The sequence below is a fragment of the Castor canadensis genome, chromosome 18 (assembly GCF_047511655.1).
Source record: "Castor canadensis chromosome 18, mCasCan1.hap1v2, whole genome shotgun sequence".
Taxonomy (NCBI): Eukaryota; Metazoa; Chordata; class Mammalia; order Rodentia; family Castoridae; genus Castor; species Castor canadensis.
The window spans coordinates 39,697,531-39,717,426 of NC_133403.1; the positions used below are offsets into that span (position 1 = coordinate 39,697,531).

The 19,896-nt window shown below is 40.6% G+C and overlaps 1 protein-coding gene across 8 annotated transcripts in view; it reads right to left on the reverse strand.

Moving 5' to 3' along the window:
- The window catches only part of Ift81 (intraflagellar transport 81), a 172,120-nt gene that overhangs the window by 58,712 nt on the left and 93,512 nt on the right, over positions 1 to 19,896 (reverse strand). Inside the window, exons 1-7 of one of the 8 annotated variants that reach the window (XR_012443493.1) lie at positions 8,723 to 10,758; positions 8,438 to 8,603; positions 7,833 to 7,936; positions 7,019 to 7,199; positions 3,423 to 3,512; positions 798 to 863; positions 210 to 320 (exon numbers count right to left, since the gene is read on the reverse strand). Coding sequence is in view for 7 of the 8 variants with exons in the window: in XM_020187074.2 (XP_020042663.1) it covers positions 210 to 320; positions 798 to 863; positions 3,423 to 3,512; positions 7,019 to 7,199; positions 7,833 to 7,936; positions 8,438 to 8,581 (696 nt within the window). In the remaining variant the exon portion in view is untranslated. Of the gene's footprint in view, positions 1 to 209; positions 321 to 797; positions 864 to 3,422; positions 3,513 to 7,018; positions 7,200 to 7,832; positions 7,937 to 8,437; positions 8,604 to 8,722; positions 10,761 to 10,783; positions 10,927 to 11,002; positions 11,069 to 19,896 lie in introns of those variants that run through there. The other 7 variants (XM_020187074.2, XM_074060864.1, XM_074060865.1 and 4 more) reach the window with 7 other exon arrangements.

A 19,896-nucleotide genomic window follows, 5' to 3' on the forward strand; every position in this document is an offset into this window, starting at 1 on the left:
ACTGTATAGCTACATAATACAGAGTACGGAATCCAAAAGGAGGTATTGTTGTTGCTATTGGTGCCACAAAATACTCTTTAAGAGTATTCTATCATGTTACCAAAGGGAAATATAAAATTCTAGAACTCTAAAATTCCTTTTTCTTTACATTTGAATGATCAAAAAGAGGTATTTCTCTCATCCTGAGAATATATACTTCATGTAGATACCTGATTCTTTTGTTCCTGTTTCTGTTGTGCAAGAAATTCTTCTCTCTCTTTCTCAACTCGAAGTTGCCTTGCTATTTTAAGCATCCACTGATGATTCTGAACTGTCTCCACCTACAGTAAAGAAATTAGTAGTACATGTTACTGTCAGATCTAAGACAGAAATTAACATGTCACATGACTCAGACATCCACTTATCATTTTGTTTTGGTAAACAGTATTCCCTTAAGAGATGACAGTGAAGCTGTGGACTCCAGGTTCCTAAAAGTTTTGCATTACTGTGTAGGGAGATTCCCTTTCCCCCAATGTTATTTGAGTCCATGCTCTCTGATAAACACCCATACATGGGTTAATCTTTATTGGCATTTCTAATTCCTTGCCAATTCTTGGGACTTGAGGCCAAAGTCTACAATGCTAATTCTTTTCTTTCCACTAGCCCTTTTTTTGTGATAGGTTTTTGAAGATAGGGTCTTGCAAATTATTTGCCCAAGCTGGCTTTGAACCTTGATCCTCCTGATCTCTGCCTCCTGAGTAGCTAGGATTACAGGTGTGAGACACCAGAGCCCACTACAGTGCTAATTCTTGACTTACCCTTTTCTTCAAACGTTCAACTCTCTTAATGAGCTGATCCTTTTCTTCTTCCATTGCATTGATATCCTAAAAAGTAGTACATAGAACATTAAAAGTGTTCTTAGCCTGTAGGATTTAGATGGTTTTATATGATTATGCATCTACCATTTGCATCACTTATAATCACAGTAGTAAGGAACAAAGATCCTTGTTTGGATAAAGAGCATTTTTATTTTCTCCCAGGATTCTTTATGCTGGGTAATTTTTTTTGGCAACTTGGTGTTCATCTAAAAAAAGCAACTAAAGCAGGTTATAACACAGTAAGATAAAGCTGCCAACCATCATATTCATGTTCTGATTCCAAATATGGGCACATGACTTTTCAAAAAATCTTCTGTAATGGAAAGTGTGCAGGTCTAAATACATGAGCAACAGCTGTTGACATCCCATCTGCTTTGTTAAATGTGAAACCATATATTCTGCCAATTTTCCATCAAAATTATTTTTAAGAGTATGGTATTCTCCAGACATAAATTTGTTTCTGGTTTTGTCAACCAAATCTCTTACCAAAAAGAAAGACTTTAAAAATTAATTACCTTTCTTTTAACCAGTTCCATAATGTTTTTTAACAAAAAAGAAATTAAAAAATCCTTTCTAAACCTAAAAGAATACAGTTTATCAATAACAGAATATTGATAAAATATATGTGGTAGTCAGTACTGGTAGAATTTAGGAAACGGGTACTCCTACAACTGGTAGCATTGTATTAAAGAATCATGTAAGAAGTCCTAAAATAAATGTCCATCTTGTCTAGCTCAGTAATTCTGTATTTGGGGATTTGTTCTAAAAAAGCATTCATGAAAAGTCACAGACTTCTCTGTAAGGATTCTCACTAATGCCAATTATATCTAAAATGTCTGAGGATCGTTAAATAATTACAGTAAAATACAATGAAAGTCATTAAAAATTGTGCAGAAGAATGTTTAATGGCATGAGAATATGCATGATATGACATTACTTGAAAGAAGCAAATTACAACTTTTACATATAGTATAATTCCAAGAAATAGATTTAACTATATTTACAAAAATACCAATAGTAGTTATCTCTACAGCACGGGATTGTGAGTGAATTATTTTCTATTTCTTGTGTAATCATGTTTCCTAGATTTATTACAGAGTATGTTCAAAAATATTTTGGTATTAATGAATGAAAAGTCAAGATTCTGGATTCTTTTATCATTTTGGTTTGCTCAGAGGATATAATGGAGGAACAGGAGAGGGTCTTCCAATCACTCTTCTGCTATAAGTACCTACTTATTAGAATTCTCACCTCCTAGATCTGAGTTCATTTTCCTTTCCTAATATTTAATACACTCCTACTGAGACCTACCACATGACAAGCACTGTGACATATAATCATACTCCTTGCCTTCACAGGGCTTAAACGTAGTTAAAAGACAGACAATAAAGTAGTTGTAAGTGTAATGTGTGCTATAAAACAAAAAGAACTGGGGAAGCTAATCTAATCAGGGAATCAGGGAAGACTTCCCAGAGGAAGTAACTTTCAATGTTCTCGATTTAACGAAAATATAAAGATGGCACTGATAAGTCAGGAATTGTAAAAATAACAAGAACTATGCAGGTTAGAATAGCAAATGTTTGGAGAAAACACTTAAATGCCTCATGAAAATTTAAAAATATTTTCTGGAGAACATCAAAAGTCCTAAAGAATTATATGTGATTTAATAACCAATTCCAGTCAGGCACTGGTGGCTCACGCCTATAATCCTAGCTACTCAGGAGGCAGAGATCAGGAGAATCGTGGTTCCAAGCCAGCCCAGGCAAAAAGTTGGCGAGACCCTATCTCAAAAAACCTTCACAAAAATGGGGCTGGTGGAGTGGTCCTGAGTTCAAGCCCAGTACTGCCCCCTCCCCCCCAAAAAAAGCAATTACACTTGTAAAAATTTATTCTAAGGAATCAATCACAGATATGAAAAAACTATGATGAAGATAATCATAGCATTACCTGAAATAGCAAAAAGTGAAAAAGCTAAAAATGTTCAGAATATAATTTTGTCATTAAAAATCATTTTGGGGGAGAAAAAAAGAAAAAAATCATTTTGAAAGGTGTGGCTCAAGTGGTAGAGTACCTGCCAAACAAGCTGAGACCTGAGTTCAAGTCCCAGTACCACAAAAAAAAAAGCAAATTAGAAGATATTTCCAAATGAACTGCAATGAAAATAAAGTATATTAAAAATTTAAAGGTAAGAATGAAAAATATTCACAATAATTTAAAAAGCAAGATACAAATAAGTATGCATAATGTGATCTCAAATGCATATAGAAATGATGTTTTCTTCTTTGTTCTTTTCTGTATTTTCTTTATCAGTGTATGAGATACATACATCAGATAAAGACTCAAAATGCAATCTTGTTAAATCCTTGCTAGAGGTCTATGTAATGCTTAAGAACTCAATGTAAATTTTCCCTGGCCTCATTCATTTCTTCAGTAAAGAACTACCAGAGATCCTACAAAAGAAAAGTTATCATTATAGACTTAAAACATACCAAAGTAACTCAAAACAAAAATGCTAAATCTAACATCATTCAAATTCAAACCAATATTATATTTTTTCTTCTTTACCCTTCTTATTTCTGCTGTTGAAAATCCAGATGTCTTAAGCTGTTCACATTCTTTATGCAAAGTTTTAAAGGCTTCCATCAACTCTTCATACTAAAAGAATAAGTTAGTAAGTTATAAACTAGTGATTAGACCAAGTAGAATTTTCTTAATCAGGTTATCTATTAACTTGTAGTGATCACTTAAATCACTGTAAGTACAACATTAAAAACACATTCTTAAGCACTCATATAGCACACAAAAAAGTAGTGTGGCCACTAAATACTTCTCCAGCTTCATCTCTGGATGAAATATGTTGGCCTTCCTTCAATCCCTGGAAATCCCATATTCTTATCTCCAGCTTATGTATCCTATTCCCTCTTAAAACACTGTATGACTCCTTTACCCTAAACTTGGGTAACTCTGACTCATCCTATGGATCTCACTACAGATGCCACTATTCTCAGAGAAGGATTTTTAGGCCCTGCACCTAGCACAGTAGACATCATATAAAGTTAGAACTGACTAGTTACTTATTTATCTCCCTTCCTTAGACAGTGATGCCCAGGAAAACAAGATTCATATTCATTGTGTATACCTTTGTATATCAGGGGCCTACCACAGTGTATAATCCTTATAGATGTTCAACAAAGAGTAGTCAAATAATGAAAAAAAAATTACAACTGATTTTATTAACTTTATTTATTTTAATATTTATTAAGAATAGTATTTTGGGCCGGGTGCCAGGGGCTCATGGCTGTAATCCTAGCTACACAGGAGGATCACGGCTCAAAGCCAGCCCAAAGGGAAATAGTTCGGGAGTTGGGGGAAATAGTTTGAGAGACCCTATCTCGAAAAACCCTTCACAAAAATAGGGCTGGTGGAGTGGCTCAAGGCGAAGGCCCTGAGTTCAAGCCCCAGTACCACAAAAAAATATATATATATATAGTATTTTGGGTTTAAGGTGTAACTCAGTAGTAGAGTGTTTGCCTATCATGCACAAGACCCTGGGTTTGAACTCAGGACTTCATGCTTGCTAGGCAGGCACTTTATCACTTGAGCCACTCTGACAGCCCTTTCTGAGTTAGGTTGTTTTTTTTGCAGTACTGGGGTTTGAACACAGGGCATATACCTTGAGCTACTCCACCATCCCTTTTTTGTGATGGATTTTTCAAGATAGAATCTCGAAAACTATTTGACCAGGCTGGCTTCCAACCTTGATCCTATTGCTCTCTGCCTCCTGAGTAGCTAGGATTACAGGCGTGAGCCACAGGAATCTGGTTTGAGTTAGGGTCTTGCAAACTATTTCCCTGGGCTAGCCTCTAACCACATTCTTCCTGATCTCTACCTCCCCAAGTAGCTAGGATTACAGCCATGAGCCACCGGCATCTGGTGGAAATTAATACTTTTAACTGATTTTTCTCCTACAAATCTACAAATTATTCATTCTAAAACTCTTCATTCAGAAAGACAATATGAATTTTTTTAGTGTCTTTGCTAAATGAGGCTAAATGTGTAAGTCATTTTATTCATAGACTCCTCAGATGTGCTTTATAAATGTCTTTATTATCATTAATTCTTTTGTTAACCAGTTGAGCATATTTAATAAAAGCTATTAATAAACTTCCTCTAGAGAACTTAAGTTTTATTGAATTTGTTCTTGGGGAGGTATGAAGAGAACATATTTTGCATTTGTATTTCTCTATTTCCTATGTCATAAAAATTTTCGAGAGTGGAAATGGGTAGTTTCAGTCTGCTCTGCTTCTTCTATGGCATCTACTGTGACATTGGCAATAACTATCCGCACAGATATTGTTTTTTTGGTTTTTTTTTGCAGTACTGGGGCTTGAACTCAGGGCCTACACCTTGAGCCACTCCACCAGCCTCCCCTCCACCTTTTTTCATGTGTGATGCATTTTTCGAGATAGGGTCTCGGGAACTATTTGCCAACGCTGGCTTCGAACCCATGATTCTCCTATCTCTGCCTCCTAAGTAGCTAGGATGACACGTGTGAGCCACCAGTGCCAGGCAAAGATATTGTTTTGAGAGGACAATACTGACTATTTGAGTGTCATATCCACCCAAAGGAATAAAACATATGGGTAAAAAAAAATAAAAACATTCAGTTGATTGCTTTAATTCATTCCAAATACTGAGCAACTAACATATAAAAGCAACTACACAAAATCATGGAGGAAAACAAAATAGATTATACATAACACCTGTCCTTGCTGACCTCATAGTGTATTGGGAAAGACAGATTGACGAACTAGTCACAACAAGCTGGCACAAATCAGTCTAAGTGCTATGAAATAAAAGTACTAAACACTAAACAAAACAGGTACTAGAGAAAAGGTTAGATCAAAAAGAATTAACCTAGAAGGTAACACCCACGCACAGGAAATCAATGAGAGTCAATGCCCTGTATAGCTATCCTTATCTCAACCAGCAAAACCCCTTGTTCCTTCCTATTATTGCTTATACTCTCTCTACAACAAAATTAGAGATAAGGGCAAAATAGTTTCTGCTGGGTATTGAGGGGGGGGAGTGGGAGGGGGTGGAGTGGGTGGTAAGGGAGGGGGTGGGGGCAGGGGGGAGAAATGAACCAAGCCTTGTATGCACATATGAATAATAAAAGAAAAATGAAAAAAAAAAAAAAAAAAGAATTAATCTAAATAACCCAAAAAATAAAATAAATAAATAAAACCATACTGGATTTTAGTAAAAAAAATAAAAAATAAAAATAAACACTAAACAAAGGCAGGATTTTTTTAGTTAGCATCCTTTGACATCTAAGCCTGATTTCTCTCTGACCAGTAATGTGCTTTGGAATTCCAGAGGAGTCAGACCCACCAGAATCCTCAGTTTTTAAGAGCTTTAAGACCTTAAGCTAAACCCAATGTTACTCCAAACTCTGGTAAAAAGAAAATGCAGACTTCCAACTCCCCAGACTTATCTCTAGCTCCTTTTCCTCCTTCCTTACACAGGGTTAACATATTCCCACTGGTCTAGGGTAGCAGCGGTTTCTACCATTCATCCTGGTGCAATTACTATGATAGCCTGTTTCCCTCTAATTTGGATAACAAATTATATCTTCACCACACTGATCAAAACAAAGTGCCGTGCAGTCTCAAGTCCAGGATTCTGTCTACCAATAACTGCTAAGTAAAAATCTTACTTTCAGAAGTCTTATATCTTACCCACATACTCCCATAACTAAAATGATATTAGTGTGCAAAAGTCATTATTTTAAGATGTGGCTAGCTGGGCGCCAGTGGCTCATACCTATAATCCTAGCTACTCAGGAAGCAGAAATCAAGAGGATCAAGATTCAAAACCAGCCCAGGGAAAAGTTTGTGAGACCTTACCTCAAAAAAACTCATCACAAAAAAGGGCTGGTGGAGTGGCTCAAGGTGGAGGTCCTGAGTTCAAGCCCCAGTACCAGGGGGGAAAAAAAAAAAAGTTATGGCTACAGCTGACCATGAACTGATACTATCTTACCTTTGGCACTACCTAGAACTACAGAAATTGCAATTAAAAGGAGATTAACACATACTTAAATATGTGCACCTTGAAATCCATTATAAATAGTTTCAAAATACCAATTATATACTGTGTACCTGTTTGTTGGTATCAGCCACAGTTTCATCCTGAAGAAACTCACTTGGTACCTCAAGTTTTATTAAAAAACGAGCTAAATATGCTCTTTTCTTCAGTTCATTAGTTCTCTGAAGTAGCCAATGGAGCACTGGATAAATTACAGGTTTACTTCCAATCACTAAACCCTGTCGAAAGGTACTCCTAAAAAAGAAAAAGACACACACGCACACACACACACATGCTCATTAGTACAGCTGGAAAAGAGTCAGCCTTTGCTCAAAATCTGATTTACAACATCCTAATTGCATCCTATAAATACTTTTAAAAGATAAACTCAAGGCTATTCTAAAGTCAGTCTTATATTAATTAGAAAAATTTTAGGGAGATGGTGGAGGCAATCTAACCAATGTACAATGTAAGGCTTTTTGAAAATGTCACAAAGAATTCCCCCTATACAATGAATATATCCTAATAAAAATGGAAAAAAGAAATTTAAAAATTAGGTCCTCAGTATATCATTGCAGTATCCAATAAAGTTGTGTTGCATAGTCAATGCTTCACTTCATTGACAGTGCTGAAGTTTTTTTTTAATCTAGGATGGCAGATAAGTGATAAAATGGTGTTTACCTAACTTTCTTGGTTAGGGGAAAGAATTGACCAATTTAAGACTTCTGCCTGACAAAGCAGTATTAGAAGGATTAAGACTATTTTGAAATTCAGCGAGGCTATCCAACCCAGGAGACCAGTATTGCCTAAAAAAGACTGAGTGTAGCATACAAAGGTTTGGGTATTAAAACATGGTTTTAAGAAAGCATTCCATGAGCCGATTCTTACATGTCTGTGGCATTTCCTGGAGGTTTGTATTTAAGGATACCAAGAAGGCTCAACATCCGTTTGGCGGTCTGCTCTGGCATCTCCTCTCTGATATCAACAACTTGCTAACAAATAAAGGAATTGAAAAATATGTTTATTGTTGTATATCTAACAAAGAACAGTTTTTAAACTCACTGTTTTGCTAGAGCATAACAGGCATAATTGACTCTTCATAAAACAGATTCCAATGAGGGAACACACAAGTCAGATTAGGATTCATATTAAGAATGTCAACCTTAAAAAGAAGTCTCCAATGGAAAACACCAGTGTTTGAAAGACATGAGCTAACTTGCAACACAATAAAACCTTTCGTAAAAGCATTTTAATTCCAGGACTGAATCTATTTATGTCTAGAAGTAGAAAAATAATTTCTAAATAAGGTGAAAGTAGATCATTTAAATTTGGAATTAATAGAGAAACCATAAAGATTATTTAATATTACTTTACAAGCATGGCAAATAAGGCCCAGAGAGGTTAAGCAATTTGCCCAAGATTCACAGCTATTTAGAGGCAGAAAATGGCTGTCCTGCCACCCTTTTCATTACAAAGAAAGAGAAAATGCTTACCTTTGGGTCAATCTCAGCCAGTACATCACTGAGAACTTGTAATAGTTGCATTGGTTCCAGGGAATCAAATGTGATTAAATTATAGTTCTTCTTGAAAGGCTCCTTATTGAGATTGTCCACAATGAATTTGATTTGATCACTCATTATTAGGTCTTAGAACTTAAAACTGAAGAGTAAAAATAGTGAAAAAATCCTCAATATTAGTAGCAAAAGTTCTAGGGAAAAGTCAGAATTTAGTTCATAGGAAATAGGCATGAAAGGCATAATTCTGGATGGCATACATACACAATGTTGTGAGAGGTTTACTTTATTGAAAGAAGTCACAGTATGAAGACTTCATAGCTGCAGGATATACTGTTAATACTTATCAAATGTTTTTGTATATACCTCCAATATGACAGCAATCTCCTGAATTAACACTGAAAAATGAATTAATAAACCCTACATTAATACCTCTATACAGCTGCACAATTTTTACACAGGAACTAAACATTTGGATGCAGACATGCTTCTACTTGTTTTTTAAATTAGCAGCCCATATGTAAACCACTGAGAGATTTTTACATTAAAATCCAAAATTTTGTTTCTCTTGAAACTTGAGCAGGATTGCACACTTCAGCCTGGGGATGTACTCTAGTATTATTTTGGTTTCTGCCAAGCACTCTTTCCCCCATTTCTGTTACAGCTTGGCCTGAGAGGCCTCAACTCAGCCACCCAGAGTAACTTAGGCCTTCATTTTTCTTTTGCTTTCAATGAGGACAGCTTCCAGTTCCCTGGTCTATGCTTCTCCCCATTCCTACTCATTTGTAGTCTTCTTGCTGTATATGAAACAACACCCAAGCCTCTTGGATTTCAAGACTTTTATGACCTAGCTCAATTTAACCTTTCCCAACTTTATTTTCCAAATTCTTACCTTTCACCTTTTCAAACCTCACCCTTGAAATAGTTACAGCTCCTTACACACTTTTTCCACCTCTCTACCTTCAGCTGATGCTGTTTTCTCTGCTAGAATGACAGCTCCTGCTTTCCCCTCCATCCTGAAGGGCAAATCTCAACCATCTTTCAAGCCCTGTCCATTCAAGTGCAAATTCCTCTCTCAGGCTATCCTTGGGTTCTGCAGGAGCGGAACAGCACCTGCCCTCCAAGCTGACCATAGCTCATCTGCACTGTTTTTCCTAAGACTACTTTTTGTCCTGTACTAGTTCCTTAATGAACACATTTTTTTTCCTCTGCAAAAACTTTAAATTCCGTGAAGACGGTATCTCCGTTGAACACTCACTGGATCCAAAACAGTGACTTCTTCCACTAGAATGAACTTGTTCACAGGCTTAAGGCCAGAGAAAATGGAAGCCTGTGATGAAAGTATCTTAAGTTTTTAAAAAAATTGAGTATCTCATTTCTTAACTGCTGAATCAGCTTTAGCAAGGTAAATTGCTTTAGCAATTAAAAAATGAACTAAGGAGGGAGGGAGGGAGGGAGAAAGGAAGGAAACTACCTCAGTGCTCCCCAGTAGTAAAAACTATAAAATGGAAAGATGCTATTTTATTCAAGACTTAAGTTGGGGGTGATCAGCATCTTGTTCTGAAATGGATTTTTAATGGGCAACTGAAACTGGATATTTACAAACCATCAAACTGTAAAGATATAATCATTTCTCCATAATGATAAAATTATGAGCAACTAAAATAGTAAAAAAAAAAAAAAAAAGCCAAATCAAAAATAGATAGGACAACCAGTGTAGCTTATAAATTTCAAGTTTCTTTTACGCTTATATAAAAGGAAAACGTTTACGTAAGTTTAAAAATATCTACACTGGAAGTGCAAGTTTTCAACTGCTAAAAGTATTTTGAGTAAAAATTCAAGCCACAATCTTCACATTCGAATCCACTTAATTTTAAATTATTTAGAAATTATCGATAGGACTACTTTTCCTCTTTCAAAAAAACAAAACACAAAACCGCACACAAAAGCAAACCAAAACTCTAGATAACGGAGTAAAACGTTCCCAGGAAGGGTCAAGAAAGTGATGGGCTGCCCACTCGCTTTCCAATGGCCGCAGGCTAAGGACAGAGCAGCACCGAGCAGGTGTGCCTGCGCCCCGCGGGCTCTGCGCTCTAAAATTAGCGAAGCCATTACGCTCGCGCGCCCCGCGAAGTGGCCACGCCAATTCGCCAGCGCCCCCCACGCCGGCCCCGGGGGCGCGGGGATTCAAACCAGGACGGGCGCTTTATCTGGCACAGCTCGGGACGGGAACGACGCTGCCCTGGTCCCACAGGGCACGAGCCGCCCGGGAGTCCCAGAAATAGTGTCCCAAGCCCGGGGGGGAAGGGGGTCCCCACACCCAACCCGGAGCGCTGGAGGCTGCTCTGGGCTCCCCGCCGGCTCATCCACGGGCCAGCGGCCTGCATCCCGGCGAGGCCTGGCGGGGCCCGACCTCACACGGGCGGGCTTCGCTGCTACGACCCGTCCTCTTGCGAGGCGCAGCACCGCGACCGGGAGGGGGGCGGGAGTTCTCCCCTATTTCAGGGTTTGGGGGAGTTTCCGACCGCGAGTTGGCGAGGTTACCTCAAATTCTCCTCACGAAACCACTTCCCCACCCCACCCCCCCCAGGAGGCACTCGGGCTGTAGCGGGCACCTAGAGACAGCTCCTTGGCAACGGTTGCTAGGACGTAGTTGTACGTCACTTCCGGCGAGGTCGGGAGCGCGCGCTGGGGGCGGGTCCCCAGGCAGGGAAGACGGAAGAGCGTTGGGCGCACGTGGATGGTGGGTTCCCAGGTCCTGAGCCCTAGCGGAAAGCTGAGCGCTTTGAAGACGTAGATGCTTGGCAGTGACCTTCCCCCGACGTCCTACAGTTCGCGTTTTATAAAGTGCTGTGTGTGATTAGGTTAGACTAGATACGTGTGCCATTTCGTTCCATTTATTCATTTATAAAGCAAGCATGAGCTTTATAAATTTGCCAGTTGCACAAAGCATAGGAGTAAGTTCAAAATACTTTCTTCAAAAACGTACTTTGAAGCAGGGCTGGTGGGGTTTGGGGTGAGGAAGCGTTTTAGCCTGGGCTTCAAATTTAGGTTTTCGTCGTAAGTACCTCCAAATTAGGTTATACACAGCAACAATTGGAGTCTAGCAGGATGAAAAGACACATTCTTCATCTAGATCTCAGCTTCTATGTCACATTATTGGGCCACCGTTGCTTGTACTGGGAATTAATTTTTTAATCCAGTAACTTTTTAATATGCTGAGAGCCTGGGGGGGGGAAGGAAATGGATTAAAAACTCCTTTTGGCCTCGGAGAAGCTCTCTGGCCAACATGCAGAAATTAATTAAGTCGTCCTTATGTTTTTATGGAGTTCACATCCTGCAGTGTGCAGGGAGATTTGGTGTGTGTTGCGGGGGGCAGGTGCTGGGGTTTGATTGAATTTAGGGCTTACACCTTGAGCCACTCCAGCCCTTTTTTGTGATGGGTTTTTTTCAAGATAGTGTCTCAAGAACTACTTTGCCTGGGCTGGTTTCGAACCTTGGTCCTCCTGATCTCTGCCTCCTGAGTAGCTAGGATTATAGGCGTGAGCAACTAGTACCTGACCTGCAGGGAGATTTTTGTGTCCAGGTCACTAATTAGGTTTAGAAGATCCCCTAAGTTGCACTGGCTGGTCTGCTTTAGTGGAGGTCTTTGATGGTAGATAGTATTTTGAATCTACCCCTATTATAAGAAAATCGCTGTGCTTTGTGATATCAGTTGGCAATGGATTAAAAAAAAAAAATCAAACTCCTGTCCTGAAAACTGAGTCACCTGCTCTGATATCATAGGAGAAACCAGTTACAGATTTCATCAAACTTACAACCCCCTCCCCCCCAAAAAAGTAAATTATGTACAGGCACTTCTTAATGCCCTGCACTGTGCTGGCTACTGGGAATGCTGTAGGGGCAGGCCTTACCTGGCTCTGGCCCTCATGGAGCCCACAGTCTAGTGTAGGAAGAGAAGCAATTAAATAGGGCCAGGACTGAGATAAGTGCAATAAATAAAAGGACCCATGATGCTAAAGCCCACATGAAGAGACCCAAAGTTATTTGGGGAAGAGGCGCTGAAGGGAACATGCTATCAGGAAAGCTTCCATCAGACAGCAATATTGAAGAATCAGTAAAAATTTGCCAAACAAGAAAGGGGAGTTATCAGGCAGAGGGAACAGAACATTCCACAACCAGTCCCATTGCTGGCTGCTTTCTCACTGTTGGGGAACTATCACAGGAAGATACCCTGTGGGGTGCTTAGACAGAAACTAAGCACCAGCTCACAGATGCTCACAACCAACCAGGGGAGACAACAGTTAAATCCTTGAAAAATTAAGTAATTTAAATAATCTTGGGAGAAACAATAGCAGATTTGTATAAAGTATTATTATACAGATCCTATTGAATGTGTTAGGACATGCTTCTGGCTGCCTGGGTTTGAATCTTGGGTCTGCCATTGTTTGGCCTTGGGAAATTTCCTCCTAGCTCTGGGCCTTCATCGTACCTCCCTCAACTGCGTTGATGTGAGGAGTAAGTGAGTTGATACAGGTGAAGCAATTAGAGCAGTACCTGACATTAGGAAGCACCAAAGACATTTCACCATTTTGCTTTTCTTTTTTCAAATGAGATAGTCAGATTTGCTATTCAATAAGGTGGACAGATAAAGGCGATAGAATAACAGTGGCTTATCAGTTTTTAGTTCCTCCTCCACCTGTGATTGCTGTTGTGTAAACATGACTTTTCAGTTATGAGCATTCAATCCTGTGTCAATTCCAGTAAGCAGTGGAATGCTGTCTTTGCACTCAAACTTAAATGGAATTTATGATTAATATGGGTGCTGGGGAACATGGGGAAGAATAGGAGGGCAGTCAGCATGTTTCCTGGGATCACTCTTTAGAGAAGTTTATATTCCAACTTGGAGCAAAGAAAAAGAGACCCGCACACACAGGGTCCTGGTAAACCAAAGGAAGATTTGTTATCACCCGTGATTCATTTAAGATAAAGCCTTGGGTAGATTCCTGGGTCTAAGAGGAAATTCTCAGTAATCGTTTCACAACAGGGAGGCATTGGCTGATTCTGTCTCAAGTCAAGTCACCCATAGGAAGTCTTTTTTTCCCTGAGATGCTGTGTCAAGTCTTCTGTGGACCCTCCCATTGATGCCTTTTGGCTGAACTGTAATTGAGTTCCTTAATAGCTGGAGCGAAGTTCTAGCCACATGGGACAGCTGTTCTGAAGCTTCCATTTCTACACACTCTCTCTTTTTTTTTTTTTTTCAGGACCAGGGAATCAAACCCAGAGCCTTGCACATGCTAGGCAAAGAGCCCTACCCCTAAGCTACACCCCAGTCCTTCTTTTCAATAGCTTTGTTGAGATATAATTGATATGCATACAGTTCACCCAGGGAAAGTGCAAACGTTACTGGCTCTTTGAGTATTCCCAAAGGTGTGTAAGCATTGCTACTGTCTTATCCCTGAGCATTTTTATTACCCTAAAAAGAAATCTGTAACCTTCTGCCATTAACTCCCAGTTTGCAAAGCTCCCTACCCATCCCTCCAGCCCTGGCAACCACCAATTTACTTTTGTTTCTATGGATTTGCCTCTTCTGGACGTTACATATAAATGGAATCATAAAACATGTGGTCTTTCGTGCCTGGCTTCTTTCACTTAGTATGATGTTTTTAAGGCTCAACCATGGTGTAGCATGCATCAGTAGTTTCTTTCTTTTTTATAAACAAGGAATGCTGCACTATATGGATAGACCACATTTGTTTATCCATGTTTATCTGATGATGGACATTTGGGTGGTGTCCACTTTTGGGGTGTTGTAAATAATGCGTCTGTGAACATTCATGTACATACCTTCACCCTTTTGTTATAAAGATTTTGCTGGCTAATTCACATGAACTTCCCCTTCCAACTGCCTTATTTAACTGTGTAGATATGTCAGGGACTGTCCACAGTTGTGAACCTCTGCTCTAGTTATACAAAGGGGGAAAACAGTCCTGGTAAAGAGACTTTTTAAAGACTTACTATAAGATAGTTTACTATAATATAAAAAATAAGATGAGGGGTTATTTTATTAGTTATGAAGTCATTTGATACTACTACCTTTAGGTACAGCTTGATCTAGGAGGTCAGTGATATTATCTGGATATTCTTTCTCCCTCCATGTCTGTCTCTCATCCCTACTTTCTTCTGAATGGGCTGCTAGCCACAACAGGTTCATATTCTGCCAGCCTAGTGACCACTGAAAAGTAGAACCTTTTCTCCAATAGTTTCAGCAAATTCCCAGGGCAGTCTCTCACTGACATTTGGGTGTGCCAGACTAGTCTTTTTTTTTTTTTTTTTTGCAGTACTGGCGTTTGAACTCAGGGCCTACTGAACTTGAGCCACTTCACCAGCCCTTTTTTGTGATGAGGTTTGAACTCCAGCCTCACACTTGCTAGGCAGGTGCTCTATCACTTGAGCCACTCCTCTAGCCCTCTTTTTTTTTTTTTTTTTATTGTTTTGCTTTTTTTTTCTATTTTTCCTTTTTTTTTTTTTCCAGTGCTGGGAACCGAACTCAGGGCCTTGCACTTGCCAGGCAAGCGCTCTTCCACTGAGCTAAATCCCCAACCCCAAGCCCTCTTATTTTTAAAAAATGTTTTGAGGTTTTCTTTTCTCAGTGTTAGGAATTGAACCCAGGACCACTGCGCTACATTCTCAACTCTCTTCTTTTTTGTTATTTTATTTTGAGGCAGAGTCTCATTGAGTTACCCAGGTTGGCCTCGAACTTGTGATCCTCCTGCTTTAACCTCCCAAATAGCTGGGATTACAGGCATGTACAATTGCACCCAACTTAGACTATTTTTTTAATACATTGCTCTGATAGTCACAGTAGTAGACTGTGTAAGAGTGGCTCCCCTAAAGGAAGGACTGGATTTGTTACCAGAGGTAGATGGTATGCAAACAAGAACCACAGGTGTTCCATCAGGTGGTCAGGGAAAGCTGTTACTTCTTCAAAGCTGTATAAGAAGCCAGGCACCAGTGGCTTACGCCTGTAATCCTAGCTACTTAGGAGGCAGAGATCAGGAGGATCATCGACCGAAGCCAGCCCAGGCAGATAGTTCTGGAGACCCTATCTTGAAAACACCCATCACAACAAAGGGCTGGTAGGGTGGCTCAAGGCTCAAGGTGTCGGCCCTGAGTTCAAACCAGTACTGAAAGAAAGGAAGAGGGAGGGAGGGAAAGAGGGAGGAAGAGAAAGGGGAGGGAAGGAAAGGAAAGAAAGCTACATAAGGAAAAAAAGCGAAAGAGGAAGAAATGAGCTGTACTGATTGTGGGGAGTATCTGTATCCATGAAAACCCCTTGATTTTCTCCCAGAGTTCTCTGCCTTCAATGCAGTATCTCACAAGTATATTGATACTCTTTCTCCCTTCATCTCTGTCACTCCTCAGATTGGGCTGCTGTTTATTTTTGCCTTTTTTTTTTTCATTGCAATACTGGGGATTGAACCAGGACCACTGAGCTACATTCCCAGGCCCCTCCATTGGGGGCCATGTGAGGTCTTGGGATAACTGCAGACACCCCTGGCTCCCCAGAGAAATCTGAAGATGCCCCGTACATGATGTTGCCAGCCCCTTTTCATTTCAGAACTTCCAAACAAGAATTTTCCCATGCAGAGTACAGGGAAGTGAAGCCAACTTTCTGTTTTTGGTATTAAATTTAGACCTTTCATCCTGACCGGGAGATATTTGTGGATCCCGCACGAGCATTCAGTGAGTGCCAGTTTTCAAGATGCTATCCCATCTGGGTGACTCTGCATGCTGCCCACATTATCTCATCCTTTTAAGATGAGGAAAAATGACCCAGACACAGGAACAAATTCGGAAGTGGGTTATTCCATTATCCACTAATTGTCATTTAATGCCTTTGCCATCTAGGTTACTTGGGGAAGAAAGAAATTAAATTTAAATGGAAACCTGAATTGAGGTTTCCAGCTATCCTAAACTGTCTCTGCTCAGGCAATTTAATCTTCTGGGTATATTTGGTAGCAGAGTGTGCTTTCTTAAAAGGTAAAAAAAAAAAAAAAGAAGTAACGCGTGAAACATTCAACCAAATGGATGAGATTCCAGACGCATTGTTTAAATGTGTGCCTAGAACTAAATTTTTGTCAAACAGTTCTTTTTGTTTTTCGTTTTTTTTAATGGATTTTGTGTTTGCAAATGGGCTGTGGTTTGGAAAGACTGGAAATCACTGATGAGACTAATAGGCAATATAGAGTAGCCAAAAATAATAATGCAATTCACATTGACTCCTTGGTTTTCAGCGTGGATTGAAATACAGGCTGCAGCTGACTCTCTCACAGGGCTCAGATCATCACCATGTCATCAACTGCTGAAGGCTTGATGCACCTCAGACGCTTTGCTAAATGCTTATGTGTCAGAATTTTTACTAATGTATGTGTGCCACTCCTCTTCCCCTTGAAGGAATTTCCATTGCTTTGCCTTTTGCAGGCTGAAAAGCAGAAGCTGTACCTCCTGCAGAAGCAAAAGACCTCAGGTCTTAGGGAGGTTGTGCTGCTTGTCTTCAAGAGGGGGAAGAGTGTGACCAGAGAAGAGAGGTGCTAAGAAGCATCCAGGAAAGAATCATCCTAAGAAGGGAAGCCAGGCCAGGAGTCTTGCGACTTCCAGTCTCGCTGAAGCTTTCCTTGTCCCAGGCCTCACATGGAAGCATCACTGTCATTGGACATGAAAGGACCTGTAGCCCATGATGATGGGTGAGCAAGCAGTCACTCAGACGGACCATTGAGTGGTACCCCAAGCCTTCACCACTGCAAAAAGCCCAGGGCCTTGGCATCCCTCAGCATTTTTAAGAAGCAGGGTGGGGGCAGTGTGTTCAATCATGAGATCCAGCCTAGCAGAATGGGGGCTCAGAGTTGGATTTTTTTTTTTTTTTTTTTTTTTTTTTGGTCATACTGGGGCCTTGTGCACTTTCAAGTCTCTACCACTTGAGCCACTCTGCCAGTCTGGATTTCAGTAGATTATAAAGTAATTCCATTCTTCTTACATAACTGAGTTGCAGACTAAAATTGACAACCTATCAGCCAGCATCCTGCCAGGGTAAAGACGGCCACAGCAGGCAACTGAAAAAAGCTTACTAACGGGCTGTGTATGGAGATGGGGGCAAGGGACCAGTGACAAAGGCCGCCATTGCTGCCCCTGACCTGAAGCAGGGAGAGAAGGGACCACGCTCCAAACTCCCTAGAGCCATTGAACGGAGAATGCCTCAGGAGCCTCCCAAAGCAGCCAGTCCTGACCCCACCTTGCCCCTGCCCCGCCCCTATTCTCTTGCCTGGTCTATCATTGGCTAAACCCAAAGGACCCAAAGTAGAAGTGAGCTCCCTTGAAGTCACTTATGCAGATCAGCCTCCCTGGATAAAGCAGTGGTCTGCTGGATTCTCGATAGATTGAATTCTGTGATTAAAGGGATGGGCAGAGCCGGGGGCAGTGGTTCAAAGTTCAAGACCAGCCCAGGTAAAGTTAACAAGACCCCTCTCTTGAAAACTGATGAGGTGTGGTGGCATACCTCTGTAATCCCAGCACTCAGGAGGTGGAGGCAGGAGGACTGTGAGTTTGAGGCCAGCCTGGGCTACATAGCAAATTCCAGACCAGTCTGGGCTATATTGCAATACAAAAAAAAAAAAAAAAAAACAAAGCAAAAAGATGAGCAGTAAAGCTTTACAAGGTCACTCCATTCTTATAATTAAGAATTCGAGGCCTGGAGAGTTAACAGAGGGCCCAGAGTCACAGAGATATTATCAGTCAAGATTCAGATATGACTCTACCTGATTCCAAAGCATTTTCACCAGCCCACTAGAGTGGCTCAAAACCCACTGGACAGAGTCTGAAGGAAGAACCATCGTCATGCTCCTGAGTCGAGGCAGGAGGCAGAGGATTCTCTGCATGGGAGGGCTTTAGTGCTTAGGGTTGAATTTTCTCTGTCTTGGGGGGCTCTGCCAAGCAGCTTCCTCTCTCACCTAGGCAGAGCTAATGGCTCAAAATCCAAGCTTATACCCCAAAATCAAGGCAGGGGAAGATGGAGTGAAAACACTTAAGCTGATGATGGGGGGAGAAAGTACATTTTCATTTCAGATGCCTTTCAAAGTGCTTTTTTTCCCCCAGCTGAATGTTTGGTTATTTATAGAATTCAGGGGGAGTATTTAAGGGTAACCAGCAGTGGAGCTGCATTTTGGGCCATCAGGAAACTCAGAATCAGGCAGGAAAAGGTTGATGGGAGGAGACAAGAAAATGCCAAGAACGGCAGGACACAAATGGGCTTTGTCCTTCATGTGGCCAAGACCTTCTCAGCTGCCTGGGCTGATGATGTCAAATCAAGGTCTGTGATTGTGCCATAGATGGAATCAGATAATCTAAATGATGGGCACATGGATGAATGGAGAAACAATTATGGTGATGCATATAGTAGGATGTGATTCCTCCAGAAAAAGAAAGGAGGTACTGATACATGCTACACAGTGGGGGAACCCTGAAGCCATCATACTGAGGGAAAAAAGCTAATCACAAAAGGACATATTATATGAGTTCCTTGACATGAAATATCTAGAATCAGCAAATCCTTTAGTGGTGGAAACACAAACTGGTGGTTTCCAGGGGCTGAGTGGAGGGGAGGTAAGGCAGAACAAGAGTTTAATGGGTACAGAATTTCCTTTTTGGGTGATGAGAATGTTTTGGAAATAAAAATGATGGTTGTAAAATATTGTGAATGTGCTAACTATCACAGAATTTTCTCCTTTAAAATAGTTGGTTTTATGTTATAGGAATCACACCTCAATTAAAGGAAAAAAACAGATGGATAGTCAGGGCCTTGAGAGATCAACCAGTCCCCCCCAAAGTCTTCCAAGGTGTCTCTGCTGCTTAAGTTCTAGGTGCTTCATGACACAGGCCTAATTTCTTTCCTGTTTCTGCTTCTCTCCTCAGTAATTGGCCTCAGGACCTTTGCACTGCGATTTCTTCTGCCTGGCTATTCTTTCCCTGGCTCTCTACAAGCCTGGCTCCTCCTCCATGTCTCAGCTCCAATGTTCTTTTTCAGTAAGTCCCTTCCTGACCCTCTTACTTAAGATAACCAACCCCACCAGTCATTCTCCATCACTCATCCACACTGTTGGTCATGGCCTCTTTGTGGATATTGAAAAAGCTTCCTAAAAAACAAATTGTTCTTAAAAGAACAACTTTTTTTCCCCCCAAAGTCTGTGGGTGAACCAGGTTCAACTTGGCAGCTTTTTGCTCTTTGTGGGATCTGCTGGGATCCTTCATGCAGCTGAACCCCGCTGAGAGCTCACCTAGGGATAAAATATTCAAGAAGACTTCCCTCTGTTCAGGCCTTAGTCCTGGCTGCCTTTCTCCTTCATGGAACTGTCTCCTCATTCTTCATCATTCCACAGTCTGAC